The 21016-nt window shown below is 36.8% G+C and overlaps 1 protein-coding gene across 7 annotated transcripts in view; it reads right to left on the bottom strand.

The window, feature by feature from the left end:
• Positions 1 to 1541: 1541 nt before the first annotated feature.
• LOC143041324 (oxidoreductase NAD-binding domain-containing protein 1-like) overlaps positions 1542 to 21016 on the bottom strand; it is a 30445-nt gene continuing 10970 nt past the window's right edge. For 5 of the 7 annotated variants that reach the window (XM_076213173.1, XM_076213322.1, XM_076213236.1 and 2 more), the window contains 5 exons: positions 15450 to 15950; positions 15091 to 15232; positions 14600 to 14836; positions 3150 to 3243; positions 1542 to 2617 (listed from right to left, as the gene is read on the bottom strand). In XM_076213173.1, the coding sequence (XP_076069288.1) occupies positions 2451 to 2617; positions 3150 to 3243; positions 14600 to 14836; positions 15091 to 15232; positions 15450 to 15950 (1141 nt within the window). In that variant the 3' untranslated portion in view covers positions 1542 to 2450. Of the gene's footprint in view, positions 2618 to 3149; positions 3244 to 14599; positions 14837 to 15090; positions 15233 to 15449; positions 15951 to 19192; positions 20517 to 21016 lie in introns of those variants that run through there. The other 2 variants (XM_076213496.1, XM_076213616.1) reach the window with 2 other exon arrangements.

Here is a 21016-nt window from a genome sequence, read left to right as displayed (position 1 = left end):
GAAAGGGAGTTGGGAGATAGGGTTGATGAAAGAGTATTAGGATGATTTGGACACATGGAAAGAATGAATGAAGACTAGTAATAAAGGTATGGAAGGCAGTAAAATTTCTTCCCAGAGTTTATGAGTAGGCCCAAGGACCATTGCCAGCCACTGGGGGCTGCAGATTTCAATTTGATGAATGCAAAACAAGTATTACCACCACTTGGGAGTGAAAGTGTACATGAGGGAGTTGGCTTTCTACTGATGTTTACAGAGGAAAAGATGTGCACCATAAAATTTATTCAAATTTGTGTCTGGACAAAGTTTTATTTACAATATATATACACTTATGTGGATTAATTTTTTTCTATTTATTCAAGAAGATACAACAGTAACATGTAAAAATAATGCCTTAACATGCCATGTCACATGTAAAACACAAGTCATTAAGTATTAGAGACTATGAACACAACTTTCAAAGGCTGTTCTACCTAACTGTAAGCCTTCCATCACAGCATAGGTGATGGTTCTTTTGAACTCTGTAACTTGTTCATTTGGCAATGACCAGACACCTGGGCTACCTCACTTTGTATAATGTTACAAAAACATTTACTCCTCTCCCTTAGTCTTTTTCTATTGAATTTAAAGGCCAGAATGCACAACAGGAGACACTTTTTCAAAACTCCAAGCAGAGTAAATAAAAAAAAAAAAAGCATTGCCAACCATTCACACAAAGCATTTTTACTTTTAAACTTTAATTTAGGCAACAAAAATGCTCTATTTTAACTCTGAATAAATCTTTACTTTGAAAACAGCTTCAGCTACCATCGGTAATTGTTGGAAGTACAGTAGACCCTCGTTTTACGCGGGGGTTAGGGACCGGGAACCCCCGCGTAAAACGAAAATTCTCGTAAAATTCCGCCACTGAAGGAGATATACCAAAACAATCATTAGAACCCTAATAATTTTATTTCCACAATGAATTGCCATATTGAACAAAATAATACAAAAGAAAAATAGGAAAACAATACAATACAAACAAAAGAACAAGAAAAAACAGTGCATGAAATGAATATATGTAGAAGGGGTAGTAGTCTAGGTAGCAGTCTAGTCGGACTCGGCATCAGAATTAGCTGGACCACCACGTTTCTGTAAAAACATGGTGATGGGCAATTGTACTCGGCGCTTTTTCATGTCCTGCAAGACGGCTTTGTAGGGCGCCATAACACTGTCGATGCCATTCTGCGCCGCAATTGCCCTCACCATGGATGTGTCAGTCTCATAAATGGCAGCCTTGAGAGCGGAGGCCTGTCGTATCAAGGCTGCCAATGAGTCCAAAGTTAATCCTTCCTGTGGCTGGCTTTCTTCTTCAACATTGCCCTTCTCCTCCTCCTCCTCCTCACTGGCCGACTGGACGAGTTCCACCAGTTCCTCCTCAGACAGCTCAACTGCATGGCCACGAACCAGTTCCCGAACCTCTTCTTCCTCCATATCTGCAAATCCTTCACCGCCAACTTCCTTTCCTAAGGCTACAGTCTTCTTCACCTGATCTTCCACTTGCTCATCCGCTGTATATATATACAAAAACCCAAAAATCCGCGTAAATTCAAAACCACGCATAAAAAGTCCGCGTAAAACGAGGGTCTACTGTACAATGTATGAATAGCCAAAAAAAAATAATCCACACACCATTGCTTGCCATTGTTAAACATTGAATCTATTGAATAGCTGAGAAAATTTAATAGATTATGATCAAAATTTTCTAACAGTTATTCAATATATTCAATGTTTAACAATGGTGAACAATGGCATGTGAATAGCAATGTCTGACTACTCATACATCACACTTCCAAAGATTCCTGATTATAGCCAAAGCTGTTTTTGAAGTGCAAATGATTTATTCAGAGTTGAAAAGTTTTATTTTTTGCTTAAATTCAAGGTTAACCTCTTCACTCTGGGGCACATCGCACATCTGGCAGCATTAGCTGCCCGACGTGCGATGTTGCGTCATAATAATCGCATTATAGAAAATAAAGTCAGTGCTCAATCATTCGTTCTCTTTCACCCGTGAATTTTGATAACCATAGAAAATATGATGAAGCCAGTTTAGAGAGAATGGAGGTTACGTAGTTACAACTACAATAAATATAATCAAGACGCCAATGTCGGCATCATCGTGTACCCACTTGCTCCTCATGACGCCTACGTAGGCGTCACCATATGGAAGTGGTTAATAGTACAAATATTTCGTGGGAAAAGTCTTTATTTATTCTGCTTGGAGTTTTGAAAAAGTGTCTCCCGTTGTGTATTCTGACCTTTGATTAATAGTTGATAAATAATCTTACATGGAAATGTCAACATAAAAAAATATCAGGATATCCATTCTTTATTTCTGTACATATGTATAACAATCATAATTATATTGTGACTAAATAAATATTGCCAGGTATTTTGAACTATGATAAGTCTTTTCACCACCATTTCTCATAATATATTTGTGATGAACTTAATCCACATGCAAGAAGCTGTGTGTCCATAGCTTCAATCATTGGTGGGGGCCCACATATTAGTGCTTTCATATTATCCATGTCTAATTCTTCAATAGCCTGCCGTATATTCTCTAACTGTATCTTGCCAGCTGAAAGAATAAAATAATGCTGGTATAGAATTATTGTTGGTGCATGTCAAGACAATAGTAGTGATTTTTTTTTTTTAAATGTAATCACTGATAATAATGCACTGAAAACAAGTGAATATTTTAAAAACTGGGATAGAATGTTACCAGGGTTGTGTCCAAGTACATGTACTTATAGTTTAAAAATTCAATGGTACTTGTATTTGTACTTGTACTAAACCCAAAGTAGTTAAAAAATACCAAGTAGTGTACACTGAAGTACAAACAAATATACTGTAATTAATCAAAAAATGTATACCATATATAGATTCTAGCAAACTCTATGATACTATTGGGTACATACACTTGCATTATTTTTAGTTATAAAAAAATTGGGTATTTTAATAATGATTTACAAATCTGTAACAGGATTTTTTTATCACAAAGTACTTGTATTTTATTACAATGGCATGTACTTTGACTTGAGTACATGACAAAACTACTGTACTTGTATTTGATAAATATCCAGGTACTTGGACCCAACTCTGAAAGTTACCATGGATTCCAGAATCTTCAGACACCTGCTGCCGAGTGCAGAAGTATTCTATACTGACTTTGGATGTCTCCATCTGCAGTTCATCAAAGCGTACCTGTAACAAATAGCATTAATTTTATTCAGATTATGTGAACTAAAAGAAAATGATAAAAGTTACTGCTGAAAATAAGTTTCACAGTAAACTGCAGGCCCAATGACTAGTACTTGTTATTGGCAATCTTGCAAGGAAGTTCCTCTCCCTACTGTTTTGAAACATATATATCCAGCGGCGGCGCCAGGAATTTTTAGTTGGGGAGGCTAAGGGGAGCTGAGCAAATTTTTGGGGGGGCTAATAGTAATATGATAATACACATATATTATCCTCATTTCAAAAGGGGAGGGGGTTAATGGTAGGGCTAGCACTGATGGCTGACAAATCTTTAGCCCTGGCAATTAAAAATTCCACTTAATAAAATTACTGTATTTCAATGAGTGTTTTAAATTTTCAATTTGCTCATTTCAGTAGGGGGGGCTATTGGGGGGGCTGGCCACTTTTTTTGGGGGGCTAAGGCCCCCCCAAGCCCCCCCCTGGTGCCACCACTGTATCTATCCCACCCTCATTAAAGGTTGGAGCTTGCACTATCTCATAAGACAAGCTTTGCCCCTTAATCTTCCTGGTTTATCAAGTTAAATGTGTGTTCATGGAGAAAATGCAGTTGTTTGTATTTACCTAGTTGTATTTTACAAGAAGAGAGCTATGCTCATAGTGACCCGTTTTTGCATCTCTCCATGTCCAGTTTGTTCTTAAAATCAAATATAGTTTTAGCACTCACTGTTTCCCCATTTATTTTGTTCCAGGCATCAATCACACTGTGTGGGAAGCTATTCATTTTCGAATCTCTTCCGTAACTGTCCTTCTTTAGCTTCTTCTCATGTCCTCTTGTTTCTCTTCTGTCCCATTTTAATAAATCGTCTCTAACAAGAACTTCCATCCCTTTCATAATTCTGTAAATGGTCAGCAAATCACCTCTTTCTCTTCTCTGTTCCAGTGTTGATAGATGTAATTTATCCAGTCTTTGTATGTCAAATTTGAGAGTGTAGGTGCCATTTTTGTAACTGCTCTTTGAATTCTAATTTCCCTATATTTTTTTGGACTAGGTCCCCATAGTGTCACAGCATACTCCAATTTAGGTCTTATCAGTGGGACCACTATTTTCTTTATCATTTCTTCATCCATGAAGTCAAAGGCCGCTTTCATTGATATTAATAAGTTAAAAGTCTCCCCAACTAATTTATTGACATGTTTATCAGGTGCCAAGTCACTTGAGATAATCACTCCCAGGTCCCTTTCTGAGTTGACTTTTTTGACTTCCTTGGTATAATTTTATATTGACCCGATATTCTATTTTTGCTTTTTCCAAATTCCATTATACTACATTTCTTAATGTTAAAGTTCACTTCACACCTGACTCCATTCCCATATTTTGTCTAGGTCTTGTAGCAATTTCCAGTCTTCTACTGTGCTTACTCTCTTGAGTAATTTGGCATCACCAGCAAAGAAGTTAATGTAACACTTCACTCCCTCATCCATATCATTTATATATATGGCAGACACTAAAGGAGCCAATACAGAGCCTTGCAGGACGCTACTTATCAAATCTTCCCAGTTCGAGTTTTTCTCTCTAAGCACCACTCATTTTTCTCCCACTTAAGAAATCTTTCATCCATTCCAGTAGCTTACCTTGTATTCCTCCTATTATTTCAATTTTTTTTATGTGGTACTTTGTCAAAAGCCTTCTGCAAATCGAAGAAGGCACAATCTGCCCAGGCACCTCTTTCTTGTATTATCTCTATTAATCTTGAGTAAAAACATATTAAGTTTGTGGTACATGTGGTACTTCTAAAGCCAAATTGTTTAGGGTTTAATATTTTATTCTCTTCCAAGTGTTTGATCCATTTGCTCCTGATAACCTTTTCGCATATTTTTGCTACTGTGCTTGTAGATACTGGTCTGAAGTTTGTAGGATCATCTTTGTTTCCTCCTTTATATACTGGTACAATGTTTGCATCTTTCCAATCTTGCAGCACCTTTCCTTCTTTGAGTGAGAAGTCTATTATATTGTATAATTTCTCCGTTAGTTCATCTATACACTCTTTCAGTATCCAATTTGCAATTCCATCAGGTCAATGTGATTTCCTGACATCTAGGTTTTTTATTTGGTCTCTTATTTCATTCTGTATTTACCTACGGTAGTTTTATTTACCTAGCTGTATTTTACAGGAAGGGGAGCTATGCTTGTGGTGTCCCGTTTCCATATCTCGTTTTAACTAGACTGTTTTTAAATTTGTGTATAATTTTTGTACATACCAAATTCTCATCTAACCTGGTCCAAATGTTTATCCTGTGGGGAAAACTGTTCTTTTTCAGGTCTCTTTTATAATTGTCTTTCTTGATTTTCTTTTCGTGTCCTCTTGTATCTCTACCATCCCATTTTATTAGATCCTATCAATAATTTCCATGCCTTTCATGATTCTATACTTATCAAGTCTCCTCTCTCTCTTCTTTGCTCCAATGTCAGTTGCTCAAGTTTTGCCAGCCTCTCCTCATATGATAGGTCTAAGAGCGTTGGTGCCAATTTCGTAATTGCTCTTTGTATTCTTTCAAATTTTGTTATACATTTTTTTTGTACTTGGTGACCACGTCGTTGCTGCATACTCCAATCTTGGTCTTATCAAAGTGACTAGTATTTTCTTCACCATTTCTTCATCCAGGTATGTAAATGCCACTTTGATTGTTTTTCTTAAGTTATAAGTTTCTCCAAAACTTTAGTTTATATGTTTCTCAGGGGACATATTATTCATAATAATGACTCCCAGGTCCTTCTCTTTTTCCATTTTTTTAATTTCTTCCTCTCCTAAAGTATATGGTCCCACTATTTTTTTTTTTCTTCCAAATTCCATTATACTACACTTCTTAATATTGAATTCCATCTCCCACTTCCTACTCTGCTGCGACTCACAATCTTCTTCAGTGATCACTTTTTTCAACAGTTTTGCATCATCTGTGCAGAAACTAATATAACTTTCAATTCCTTCATACATACATATACCAAAGGCTTTTTTCCCCCTTACACGGGGGGGTAGCCAAAAAGAAAAAGGCATAGAAAACACTCCCACCCATTTCATTTCCCATATATTCCACTCCCCTCCACCCTCCTTCCCATCTTGGCACCCCCTGGATGACAGGTCATCCCTGCATCCTGTCCACAGCCCTGGGTCAGAAGCAGTGTTGCATATCATTAATATATATAGCAAACATTATTGGGGCCAGTACTGTTCCTTGTGGAACTCCACTAATCACCTCATCCCAATTGGACTGTTTGTCTCTTATCACCACTCTCATTTTCCTTTCATTCAAGAAGTCTTCCATCCACTTAAGTAGTTTGCCCTGTATTCCTCCTGCAGTTTCTAATTTCTTTAGCAATTTCTTATGTGGCACCTTATCAAAAACTTTTTTCAGGTCTAAAAATGCACAATCTGCCCATCCATCTCTTTCTTGTATTATATCTATTAGTCTTGAATACAAACACATCAAGTTTGTGACACAATGTTCCTTGTCTAAATCCAAACTGCCTCGGATTTAGTATATTGTTTTTTTCCAAATGCATTATCCATCTAATTTTGATCATTCTTTCACAAATTTTAGCTACTGTACTTGTAAGAGAGACCGGTCTATAGTTTGTAGGATTTTTGTTTCCCCTCATATATTGGTACTATATTTGCTCTTTTCCAATTTTCTGGAACTTTTCCTTCCTTCAATGAACTGCTTATTAGACTACTGTATATTTCCGTGTATAAGATGACCTTTGTATAAGACGAGGTACAAAATTAGAGCAAATTTTTATGAATTTATCTCATATCGGTAGTATAAGACGACTGCTAAATTACAAAAGCACCAGTGTATCAAACCTCCCGTACAAAAAGAATTGTTTTGATTCCGTTTATCAGCTGTTTTTTCTGCTTTTATATAAATAAATAAAGAAATAAAATTTTATAATGTTTTAAGTTTTAAATGTAATGTAATTTTATTGAAAATAAAGGTTTTAGAAATACGTTTGATGTGTAATATTGATGATTAGAAATTAAGTTTTATAATTTTATAATTTTAAAATTTTCTATGTTTTAAATGCAACTACTGTAATATATTTTTTATTGATAAATAAATGTTTTATGTACTGTAATCCAAAATTGTTATTTTCAGTCTTAAAAATTACTGAAAAGTTAGCGAAAGAAAAAGGTTGCTATGAACGCAACCAGTGCTCGATGTTTACATTTTTTTCAGCTGTGTTAAATGTGTTTACATAGTTAAAACTACCGTAATCTCATTAATATAGAATTATTCCTCGAATTTATTAACAACTGCCATTTACTATAAAGATATGCCAATAATATATAAGGTAAATATGGTTTAATTACCTTTATTACCAGTTCTTATCATAATGTGAGTCATTTCCTCTGTATCGGTGGTTATCGGCAGGCTAGCCTTCCAAGTCATCTCACGTAGAATTCAAGGTCTGATTTTTATAATGGTAGTATAAGACGACCCCCAATTTTAAGGGGTGAATTTTTGGATTTTAGGGTCGTCTTATACGTGAAAATATACGGTATGTATTTTGTCTGTTAGTTTGTTACTGCATTCTCTCAAAATCCAGTTTGCCATTTCATCTGGACCATGTGATTTTCTAACACCGAGATTATTCAAGTGATTCATTATTTCATTCTTTGTTACTTCTATCTCTTCCATAGGGGGGGGGGGGGGGCTTTCTCCACCCACTCAACATCTCTAAGTTGTATGTTCTCCCTCGTAAACACTGATTTAAAATGCTTGTTCATAATTTCTGCCATTTCTATTTCCTCTGTGTTTTCCACTCCTTGTCATAGTTTCACTAATTCTTGTTTGTTTTTCAGTTTGTTGTTTACAAATCTATAAAATAGTTTTGGTTGATCTTTACATTTTTCTATGACATCTTTTTCGTGTTTTCTCTTTTCTTCTCTGTGCACTTGTACATATTAATTTCTATAACTTGTATATATTTTCCATTTTTCCGATCTTTTGTCTTCCATTTTATCCAAGCTTTATCCCTTTTAGCGCCCTACATCTTTTGTTGTACCAACATTCTACATATCCTTTTTCTTGTTTTTGGTCTTGGAACATACTTTTCACTCCTTATAAATTTTAGTCAAGGTTTTCCATTTCTCTTCTACTGTTGTTTCCTCCTTGTGTATTCTTTCCCAGTCTGCTTTTTGAAAGAATTCTTCTTAAAAAAAAAAAAAAAAAAAAAAAAAAAAAAAAAAAAAAAAAAAAAAAAAAAAAATCATACATCATTCTTCCCTTTATATATTGTTCATTTTCCCCATGTATTTATCTTCGTTTAGTTCTAGTTCAACTAATATGTGGTTACTTTTACTCAGTGGTGTATTACATTAAAGCTTGTCCACTATTTCAGGTTCTGATGTGATTATTAGGTCTAATCTCGATGGCTCTTCCTCATTTCTATACTAGTATTCTCTTGTATCCATTGTGTCATTGTATGTTCTATAATATCAAGTAATACATTTCCCCATATATTGTCTCCACCTTTCAATGTCATCTCTTCCCAGCAGATTTCTTTACAATTAGAGTCACCCATTATAACTATTCTTCCTCCATCTTCCATTATCTTATTTAGTGTTATCCTTGTGTCTTCTAACATATTCTTGTGTCCTCTCTCTTCCCACGAAGCTGTTTTAGGAGGCACATAATTTACTACAAACTTCCTGCTCTTCTTGTCCCTGTGCTCTACTTCCATCATAATCATCTCCACTCTATTCTTTCCATATGTAACATTCCTCATATTTATATCCTTAGTCAGGAACATAACTCCACCTTGTTTTACTTCTCTGTTTCTAATCCAATAATTATATACACCATGTCCTACACTGTTGGGTGGTAGTGGAACTTTCAATTTTGTCTCCACAATTCCCATTATGTCAGGTTCTTTTTTCTTCAGGTAACCATTCAGTTCATCCAAGCCTGTTATTAATACATCTATATTTGTGAAGAACACTTTTAATTTTCTGTTACCTCCATCCTGTTTTCTGTTTCCCTTCTGTTTTTCTCTCCTATGAACCATTTCCTAAATTTCATATCCACTACTCTCCAATAGAATTTTTCTTTGACTCCGTTCTGTTCTTGTTTTTTTCCTTAGATTTGCTTTTTTTTTTCTTCCTCTCTTTCCTCTTTATTCATCTCTCTTTTTATCCATACCTGCTTGTACTGATCACTTTCTGCTAGTTTCCCTGTTTTTGATAAAAACATTCTCTGCTGTCGTTTGTGACCTGAATTTAACCTTAATTGGTCTGGTCTTGTCTATACTGTATTTCCTGAGTCTATATATTTCTTCAATTTCTTTCCCTATTTCCTGTTCACCTTCTTGGAATATTTCTAATACCTTGTTTACCTTATCTTTCTCATCTCTTACTTTTGTAGTCCTATTTGGAATATGTTTCTCTTCCATTCCTGTAATTAATTTCTTTTTATCTGCTATGTCTTACTATATTCTCCTTCTCTCTCATCACTTTAATGTGTTCCTTCATTTGTTGTTTCACTATATCTCTAGATTCAATTTTGGTATTCTCTTCAACTTTTTACAACCACTTCCCTCTTTTTCAATGGACTCTTTATTCTCTTTATTATTATTCTTTAATTATACATTTCTTTTTATCTGCTAAGTATCTTACTATATTCTCCTCCCTCATCACTTTAATAACTGTGTCCTTAGTTTGTTTTTTCATCTGCTGTTTCATTATATATTTAGATTCAATTTTAGTGTTCTCTTGTACTTTTTTTCAACCACTTACCTCTTTTGCTATGGACTCTTTATTATTCCTATTTAATTCCTCATTCACATCTTTTACTTCTCTTAACTGTCTTTTTAATTCTATTTCTTTAGTTAGGTTTTGATTCTCCTTCTTTAGTTCTTCCAGTTTATCAACTCTTTGGGTAACTTGTGTTAATTGGTTAAACCTAGCCTCCCATGCTTCGTTCATTTTTTTTTTTTTTTTTTTTTTTTTTTTTTTAGGTTCTCCTCTAGATTTACTAGTCGGGGAAGGTTGTCACCTCCTCCCTCCTTAAATCCGTAAAAGCATTCATCTTCTCTTTCCATTGATCTACTATTATCTATATTTCTGCTTTTAACAGTTCTGCTTCCTTGTTCTTCCTCGTCTGTGTGTTCTGCACCCCTCTTGTTTACACTTCTTCTAACATCCGAGGCCCATTCGTCCCCTTCCTCATTTCCTTCCATTTTCCTCAGTAATCCCTCTCACCTTTTTCTTCACCTTCCCACTACACCATGAGCTTTCCCCTTCCCTATTAATACAACAAAGGTACTCCCTTATTGCTGAGATAAATAAAACTTAAAAGTTTTCCTGGAGTTCCAAACTTCGTTGTCACTTTGACCGACGTGTGTGTGTGTGTGTGTGTATTTACCTAGTTGTATTTTATGGGAAGGGAAGCTATGCTCGTGGTGTCCCGTCTTCGTATCTCATTTTATCTAAACTATTTTTTAATTCATGTATTGTTTTGTGTGTGTATGTGTGTCGTTTTCTCCATTTTTTTGTCATTGAATTTAACATTTTTTAAATAAAAAGAAATCAAGTAATTTTTTCTTTTCCCTAATTTGTTCATTATTTCAACATTGGCTATGTATATTTATGTCAAAATAGACAAACGAATTGTTTGAAAAATACAGAAATGATAAAACAAAAGCTAACAAGTTCTTAAGAAATGAGTACAGGTAAACGTCGACTTACGATGGCCGCGACTTACGATTGTTCGACTTTACGATGACGACGACGACGATATGATAATTTAACCCCTTCCATACGGTGCCGCACACGTAGGCGTCATGAGGAGCAAGTGTATTCGCGACGCTGCCATATCGGCGTCTTGATTATATTTATTGTAGTCGCCCCTGTGTTTTTACATTCTCTCAAATGATTCATTCTCTGTGGTTTTCAAAATTCGCGGGTGAAAGAGAGAACGATCGATATAAGCGGTGACTATATTTTATGATGCGAGTATTATTACGTCACGTCGTACGGCTGGCATTGGCTGCTGCCCGCGAGATTTAAGTTCCGTACTGAAAATACATATTATAGTGTTTGAATATGGTAAAAAGGATAAAAATAATTAAATAAACTACTGTACATGTTTAATAGGCTATATTCAGTATCTCTGGTGGTTAATATACAGGTAGGCTAGGTACAGTGACCACGGAACAGAGTGGGGATCGACTTACGATGAGATCGTCTTACGATGGCTCTATCGAAACCTAATGCCATCGTAAGTCGACGTTTACCTGTAATAGGAAAAAAAAAAAAAAAGGGCCTTGAAGTTGAAAGAGGGTGACACTGCCAAAGCGCCAATGGTCACGGAGGGTGACACTTAACAGGTTAATATCCACTTTGCAATTCCACTTGGACCGTGTAATTTTCTGACATCAAAGTTTTTAATTTGGTCTCTTAATTTCTTTCTGTGTCACAGTTTTTTCTTTCATTGGGGTCATTTTTCTCTCTGTATTTCATCCCAGTTTTATGAACTTTCAATTGTGAATACATATCTAAAATATTTGTTCATAATTTCAGCTATTTTTACATCTTTATATTCATTATTCCCTTGGCATAGTCTTACTATTTCTTATTTGTCTTTTAGTTTACCATTTACAAACCTGTAAAAAAGTTTAGGTTCCTTGTATTTTTTATGTCCTTTTCATAGTTTCTCTTTTCATCTCTGCATACTTTTACATAATAATTTCTTAGTTTGATGTATGTTTGCCACTTACTCATTTTCTTATCTTTTCCCAATTGGGGTTTTATATTCTATTCTGTCCACAATTTCAGGCTCTGACATAAGTTTTAAATCTAGTCTTAATGGTTCCTTATTGCTTCTATATCTGATATTTTCCTTTACTCATTGAGTCATTGTGTATCCAATGGTCATATCCAGTAGTATGTTTCCCCAGAGGTATTCTCCACCTTTCACTGTCATTTCTTCCAAACATATTTCTTTTGAGTTGAAGTCACCAATAATTACTCTATTTCCTCCTTTCAGTAAATCAGTACATTCTTTGTGTCTTACAACATTTTAGAATGATCACTCTGTCCAAGACTGTACTTTAGGGGGTAGACACATTACTACAATTTTTCTAATTTTCCTGTAACTGTTTTCAACTTTTATCATAATCAATTCCACGTTGTTTTTTCCTTCTGTTAGTTTAGTCATATTTAAGCCTTAGTTAAAAACATGACTCCACCCTGTTTCTTCTTTCTATTTTTCATCCAATGGTTGTAGACCTTGTCCCACAGTGTTTGGTGGTAAAGGACTTAAATTTTGTCTCCACAATTCCCATTACGTCTGGTTTTTTCTAATGCCAGATAGTCATTTAATTTGTTTAGTCTTGAAATCATGCCATCTATGTTGGTATAAGCTATTTTTTTTTTTTTTTTTTTTTTTTTTAATCATTTTCTCAGCCTGAGGTCCAGCACTCCAAAAAATTCTTCAGTCTCCGTTCTTTTATATATATATATATTTTTTTGTGTGTTTCATTTCTAAGTGCCTTTTCTTTCTCTTTTTCCTCATCGCTCATTTCTTTTTTTATCCATACATTTTTGTAATTTTCATTATTTGCTAGCTTTGTTGTTATAGATAGTACTTCTATCATTTGAGACCTCAGTTTTATTTTTAATGGCCTATATTGTTTTTCTTTAAAGTATTTTCCCATTCTATGCACTTCCTCAATTTCTTTGTCCATATCCTGTCCCTCTTCTTGTATCTCCTTCAGAATTGCTTTAGCAATTTCTTTCTCATATTTTTCTCTTTTATATTTAGGTATACTATCTGTATTATGTTTCCTTTTTTCTATAAACCATTTTCTCAACCTGAGGTCCAGCACTCTCCAAAAAAATAATTCTTTTCAGTCTCTGTTCTTTTTTAACTTTTTTTGTTTGTTTCATTTCTAAGTGCCTTTTCTCTTTTTCCTCATCACTCATTTTTTATCCATACATTTTTGTAGTTTTCACTATTTGCTAGCTCTGTTGTTTTAGATAGTACTTCTGCTATCATTTGAGACCTGTTTTATTTTTAATGGCCTATATTATTTTTCTTTACAGTATTTTCCCATTCTATGCACCTCCTCAATTTCTTTGTCCATATCCTGTCCCTCTTCTTGTATCTCCTTCAGAATCGCTTTAGCAATTTTTTTCTCATCTTTTACTCTTATATTTAGCTACATTATGTTTTTCTCTAATACCATAAACTACAATGCACTTTTCTTTTATCAACTGTGTCTCTGGTTAAATTTTCTTTTTCCTTAATTACTTTGATTACATTTTCTTTGGCATTTTTTTCCACTTGCACTATTTCTTTGAAAGTCAACGATTTTCTTGTTCCACTTTCCCTTTTTTGAGATCAGTCTCTTTGATCGTTTCTCCCACTTTCTTGCTCACTGTTCGTATTTGCTCTTTCACTTCTTTTTTAAGGCCTCGTTTTTGTTAATATCCTCATTCATTTATTCTCATTTCTGATCATGTTTCTTTTTTCAAATCAAGCTCCATGTAGGTCTCTTCGTTAGCTCTTTTAAGTTGAGCTATTTCTTTGTACATTTCCCTGTGCTCACTTATTCCACCTTCTCTTGCAAATCCAGAAAAAGCATAGTTATCCAACCTTTGGTATTATTTGGGGGTTTCATTCATACATGATTATTTGGGGATTACTCCCATTGGTGATTCTACCCTGCTCATATCCAGACATCTCTTTGCTGGTTCCTTTTTCCTTTTTTCACTTTTATTTTCTTCCACTTCAGGTATTTAGCACTAATTTGTATATTAACCTCTTCAGTCTGGGGCACATCACACGTATGGCAGCATTAGCTGCCCGACATGCGATGTTGCGTCATAATAACCGCATTATAAAAAATAGAGTCAGTGCTCAATCGTTCATTCTCTTTCACCCGTGTATTTTGATAACCATAGAAAACTGATGAAGCCAGTTTAGAGAGAATGAAAATTATGTAGGTACGACTACAATAAATATAATCAAGATGGCGACGTCGGCAACATCGAGTACCCACTTGCTCCTCATGCCGCCTACATAGGCGTCACTGTATGGAAGTGGTTAATTACTCCATTTTGGTCACTCGATTTTTACAACTCCCTTTGCGTATATAAGTACAATTAGTGTTGTTCCAAAATATCTTAGCAATGAAGTGCTGCTCAGCACAGCGGAGCTCTTTTCAGACATCCGACATGGGTTGGTGGGTGCTTGTGTGTGGGTGGGTGCTTGTGTGTGTGGGTGGGTGCTTGATGGGAAAGGGACAACAATAGGAGAGGACAGTCACTCTAAACTGTGTCTGCACTTGTTTGTTCTATCCTACCTTGTACAGAAGATCCTTTGGTGTTCTGGCTGTATAGAGGAGTTTGACTCTTCCTGGCTTGTATTCATCTGGATTACAAGAGTTGTGAAGGTGTGCAGCATGGAAGAGGATGGATGCCAGAGGGTTAATACCTACACCACCTGCGATCAGGAGAAGATCGTAGGTGGGATCACCAATCTCAGGTGAGTAGAAGAAGTCACCGCCAGCTCGAATAGCTACACTTGAACCAACATGGCACTGCCGGAAGTTGACAAGGTGAAAGATGCTATAGTGATGCAATACACAAAATATCTCAGAAATCTCAGAATTTCTATGAACATACACTTACTTCATCTACAAGTGGTAAGCAAAATTTTCTAACATTGAAGGAATTACTTCTGCCCTATCATCTTATAGTAAGCGGATAACTCCAGTCAAAGTACTACGCCAAAGGAGTTGAGAGCTGGAGCATGCCCAGCAGACACTCACAGAAGTGGGTTTCCCCCACATACTTGTTTGTGAACCCAGAAGGCAGGTGGCCACTTGGTAAACTTGATCCCAAGGTCAATGGTCCCATCGTTTTCTAGTTGTGCTGGATCGGAGTACATGGAGAAACCGCCCACAGTCTCCAACCCAGGGATGAACATATCTACCCTATGTAGAAGTAATAAGTCACATGATCAGACATGTTATCCCATTCAGTACAATATTCAATAGATTCTGTGAGGAAATATGCCAACAGACCTTTTGATCCATAATTAGACTGGATTGGAAATAAAATAAAATGAAACAAAAAACACGACAGTTACTATTGTCATACAAACAGATTCTATTCCACCAAGCCCATACATTCCGACGAGCAAAGCCTTACCATTGGCCAGCCTTGAAGTAGAACCCTGGATTGGTCACTCTCAAAGTGAGACCGAGTACAGTTGGGGATTCCTGCCTGATGTCTGTCACAATGGCCTTGGACAGGACGGGTTCTCGTGTGTGCAGGGCAGTAATGCGCAGGTGTTTCCCCCTGCCGCCCCCTCCATCTCCTGCTCCTCCTCCTCTTCTGTCATTGGCATCTTCAGGTTCTTGCCCATCCCCCTCCTCGTTCGAGCTGGGGGTCGCGTCCAGCTGGCCAAAGGAAGTGTCAGCAGTGACCAGGACGTTAGTGCCTATCAGTACCTGACTGGAAGCAAGCACATTGTGACACTGGTCTCCTGCGGTATTACTAAAGTATGGGGTAGAGTCCAATGGGGACCTCACCGGAGACCTGGTTGGGCTCTTCTGGAAGGCTTCCCTGCTTCTCATGGGCAAAATATCACCGTCGAGGTGGTGGTTGTGGGCGCTCGTCGCCGGGGGAGCCACCGCCGTTGACTGCAGGCTGAAAAGAAACAAAAGAAAGCAATCAAACTCAGGGTCAATGGAAAATGGATTTAGGTAGGGGAGGAGGAGAGCAAGGAATATATGTCACTAGAATAAAGCATCTTGTCGAAATCCACACAATAACACAAAGAAAAAACATTAAAAATAAGGATTTAATGAAATTTTAACACTGGGAGCAAATTGTTCTATGACTGCAGTGAAGAACCCCCACCAGGATATTACAAAATATGTTAATCTTTAACGCAAAGGTGATGGGGGAGATGAGAGGGGCAGATGTCTCCACTCTTGCACCTGCCAACTGTCGCATTTACTCATGACATCATGTCGTTCGATTTCGCTTCCGAGTGGTCGTTTACTATTTGAACCCTGGACAAGAATCGGCTACAATTTTTCGTGTGATATGTCGCAAAGCCTGATGGGTCACAAAAACTTTAGTTTCGCCTCTTCATCTTAGAGGTCAGCGCCTCCCCCCACCCCAGCACCTCTGGTCCGCTGTCTTTTCATAACCTTAATGGAGACAATTTGGTCTTGGCCTGAGCAAAATGTATAGAGTGCATCAAGGTGTTGAAGGGATAACACAGGTCAAAGAACCCTAACTGCTGACAACCTTGACTTTGTTTACCCCCATGCCGTCTCCACCCTCGTGGCCTCTCTTTCTCTCTCTCGGACCCGCCAGCTGCCAAACTTGAGTCTCAGGGTCCGTAGAGTGACCCCCACCACCAATACCACCCTGATGGTGCCCACCCCCTGAAACACGGTTACGGTGACCAGGGGGAGACTACACCAGGTGATGCTTTGCTGGGGTCGAAGCCACCTTTGTCCTATGTGCTAATTACCAGAGCAAGTGGTAGTCATTGCTAGCTGTCGGGTTCGAACCTGGACCCAAAGGGTGGAAACTAAGAAAAATTTGACACAGCCCGAAGGGATTTCTCCCCGTCTTCTCCTCTTCTGCATGTGGGGGGACAGAGAGGGGGGGTCGCCAAATTTATGAAGTGGCCTTGCTTTGGATGTGCTGTGTCTTGCGACACTGCTTCTGACCCAGGGCAGTGGACAGGATGCAGGGATGACCCGTCATCCAGGAGGTGCCCAGATAAGAGGAGGGTGGAGGGGAGTGGAATACATAGGAAATGGAATGGGTGGGAGTGGTTTCTATGCCTTTTTCTTTTTGGCTACCCCCTGTATAGGGGGAAAAAGCCTTTGGTATATGTATGTACAAAGGAAGTAGAAAAAAGTAAAATCAGAAAGGGACCTAAGAGTAACTATAACGACATGACACCAAACATGTCAACAAATAAGTCAGAGAAACTTTTCACTTATTAAGATAAATGAAAGTGGCCTTTGACTAGATGGATGAAGAGATGGTAAAGAAAATACTAGTTACACTGATAAAATCAAAACTGAAATACACAGCATTTCTATGGACACCTAATACCAAAAAACACTTAAACTAGAAAGAATTCAAAGATCAATGACAAAGATGATACCAATAATTTGCAATTTGACATACAAACAAAGATTGGACAAACTAAATTTACCAACCCTAGAACAAAGAAGAGAAAGAGGTGATTTGATAACCATTTACAAAATTATGAAAGGGATGGAAATTCTTGATAGGGACGACCTACTAAAATGGGACAGAAGAGCTGCAAGAGGACATGAGAAGAAACTTAAGGACAGTTACAGAAGAGATCTGAAGAAGAAAAAAAAAAAAAAAAAAAAAAAAGATTTCCACACAGAGTAATAGATATCTGGAACAAACAAAGAGGAAACAGTGAGAGCTAAAACTATACATGACTTTAAGGTTAAACTGGATGCAAGAAGATACAACAGCAGGTCATTACAAGCATAGCTCTCCTCCCACAAGATACAACTAGGTAAATACACACAAAGGGCAGCAACCAAACTGGTCCCCAACCTGCCAGAGAAACCATATGAGGAGACTGAAAGTACTGGGTCAGCTAACTTTAAAAGATCAATGAGAAGGAGGTGATATGATGACAATATTCAGGTCACCAAAGGGGATAGATTGCATTGACAGAAGAGATCTCCTGATTAAAGATTGGAGGGCTTTAAGAGATCATGAGAGCAAATTAAGAAAGACTACACATCTTTAGGACATGAAGAAATACAGTTTTCCATATAGATGCATAAATATATATAGCTAAGGAAGTGATATATCCTCAGCTCAAACAATACATGAGTTCAAATCTAAATATAACTGGAAATCAAGGACACTAGAGTTGGAACTGTAAATGAATTTGAGTTTAGGTAAGTTAGAAAAATAGAGAATAGGAGATGGGACCCAATGAGTGTTGCTCCTTTCCTGTATACTACAATTAGATATACATATGTCAGACACATCAGCAGAATTGTGGGGGAGACATACAGACTAATGCAGAAGTGGCATTCCACTATATGGATTAAGAGATGATGAGAAACTCAACAAAACCCTGATACATCCAAGACTGGAATATGAATCAGTAGAATGGTCCCCACACAGAGTGAAGGATATAAGCGAGATTGAGAGGATACAAAAGGCAGCAACCAAACTTGTTTCCAGCCTAGCAAAGAAACCATATGAGGAAAGACTAAATGTATTGGGTCTGCCAACTTTGAAAGATTGAAGAGGAAGAGGTGATATGATAACAGTGTTCAGGTCATTAAAGAGATTGAAGAGGAAGAGGTGATATGATAACAGTGTTCAGGTCATTAAAGAGATAGATTGTATTGACAGAAGAGATCTGATTAAAGCTGGGAGGGATTTAAGAGGTAATGGGAGTGAATTAGGAAAGACCCCATGTCTAAAGTATGTAAAGAAATACATTTTTCCATATGGATGAAAAATATGTGGAATAGCTTAGGTGATATAACCCAAGCTCAAACAAAACATGAGTTCAAATTTAAATATGTAGTGGGAGCATGTATATTTGTAATATTATGTAAAGATGTATTTATGTAACTGTATAGAACCATCAAGCAGATTTCTGCTAATGGATTTATATTCCCGCCAATTATGTGTGCCAATTCCATGTATGACATCAGTATTTTGTCAGCTGTGAGCTAGAGAACACACGGTCATTCTGTGTAGCAACATATTTTTTATTTAATAACATTTGTAAGTGTCTGACATTTCATTTATCCACCATTATGTAAATGGTGGCAGCAGTTAAAAACTTTGTATTTCTGAGACAATTCAGTGACAAATTACCTGAAACTTGGGCACAAGTGAACTGTACTTACCTTGTATTTACCTAGTTGTATCTTACAGGAAGGGGAGCTATGCTTGTGGTGTCCCATCTTTGTATCTCGCAGTGTATAGTTTGCTCTTAAATTCATGAATGGTTTTTGCACACACTATTGTTTTGTCCCGTTTGTTCCAGATGTCTACCACTCTGTGTGGAAAACTTTTTTTTAGGTCTCTTCTATAACTATCCTTTTTTATTTTTTTTCATGTCCTCTTGTCACAATTTAGTAAGTTCTCTCTATCAAGGACTTCCATGATTCTGTAGATGGTCAATAGGTCGCCGTTGCCTCTTTCTCTTCTTTGTTCCAAAATCAGTAATTTCAATTTAACCAGTCTCTCCTCATATGACAGGTTTGAAAATGCTGAGGCTATTTTCATGGTTGACTGATATCTTTTTAACCATTTCTTCATCTAAATAGGTAAAAGCCACCTTTATTGATCTTAGCAAGTTGTAGGATTCTCTGACAATTTTGTTTATTTGTTTATTAGGGGACAAGTCATTTGAGATAATTACTCCCAGGTCTTTTTCAGATCCCACTTTCTTCACCTCATTTGTTCCAATTGTATATTATCCTGATATTCTTTTTTTATTTTTTTCCGAACTCCATTATACTATATTTCTTCATGTTGAGGTCTACTTTCCACTTCTGACTCCATTTCCAAACCTTATTTAGGTCTCTCTGTAGTGATTCACAATCGGTTTCGGTTTTCACTTTCCTCAACAATTTAGCATTGTCTGCAAAGAAGCTCGTGTAACATTCCACATCTTCATCCATGTAATTCACATAAATAGTGAGCATTCTTGGAACCCATACTGATCCCTGTGTGTGATTTCACAGGTGTTTCAGCATGTTTTTTGTTTTTTTCCTTTTCTTCCTCCACTCATTTTTACATCTAGGTTCAGACACTGTGCAACTGCAAATAACTATTGTGGAAGTGCAAAAAGTGAAATTGTGGACTGCTTAGTATTATTCTGTTGGACACTAATCCAAGCCTTGAGATCTTTTTGCCGTTAGATACCTTAACATTGGCCCAAACTATTATCGTCAGTGTGCTATGAGATTTCTCAACATATTGCTGTAGTTTTTCCAGCTAAAACATCATTATGTACATGGATGTTGTCAGATGAGTACTGAGTTCTGAGTCCATATGGGATTCCATTAGCTGGCACATTGCTGCTTCTCCTCCATATTGTATATATATTACCATTAATGTATATTATGGTTACCCCTTTCAATATTTACATTTTCCATCATTCCTTGTATTCTAAGAGAGGCTTAAACAATTGTGACCTTTTTATATAAATTCTCATAACTCCACACTTTTGTTGATGTGTGGGCATGGAAAAAAATACTTTTTTATTTTCCAGAGCCATTTTTTTTTTTTTTTTTTCACCAGAGCAATTCTTTTAATTACCAGAGCCATTTTTGATACTTCCAGAGCCATGTTTTTGCAGCTTCAATTTCTTAACATGTTGGCTTCCCAGTTGAAACTGATCGGCAGACACAGCGCCTCTGTTTCCACTGGCAGTGGTTGGGGGTAGAAATGCACGACAAGCCTTGGTATTGGGTATGGTGCATTGTATATGTAGTCAGAGCATTGATTGGGCAGCTAGCTGCATGCAACCAATGAACTTCCCTGCATACAGGTACCATGCAATTTGCAACTAGCGACATTATGTAGCACGATAGTCGTGTAGAGTCTAGTCAACATGTAGTATGAGCGCGCATGCAGCTGATACGAAGCTAGGCTAGGTAAGCCATTGAACTTTAGCAGCTATACCGTGTACACATATGTACGTACATCAACAAATTAAATTT

Source organism: Oratosquilla oratoria, chromosome 1 (assembly GCF_046742065.1).
Source record: "Oratosquilla oratoria isolate Oo_2021 chromosome 1, ASM4674206v1, whole genome shotgun sequence".
Classification (NCBI taxonomy): Eukaryota; Metazoa; Arthropoda; class Malacostraca; order Stomatopoda; family Squillidae; genus Oratosquilla; species Oratosquilla oratoria.
This window is presented reverse-complemented; position numbering and strand designations above follow the sequence as displayed.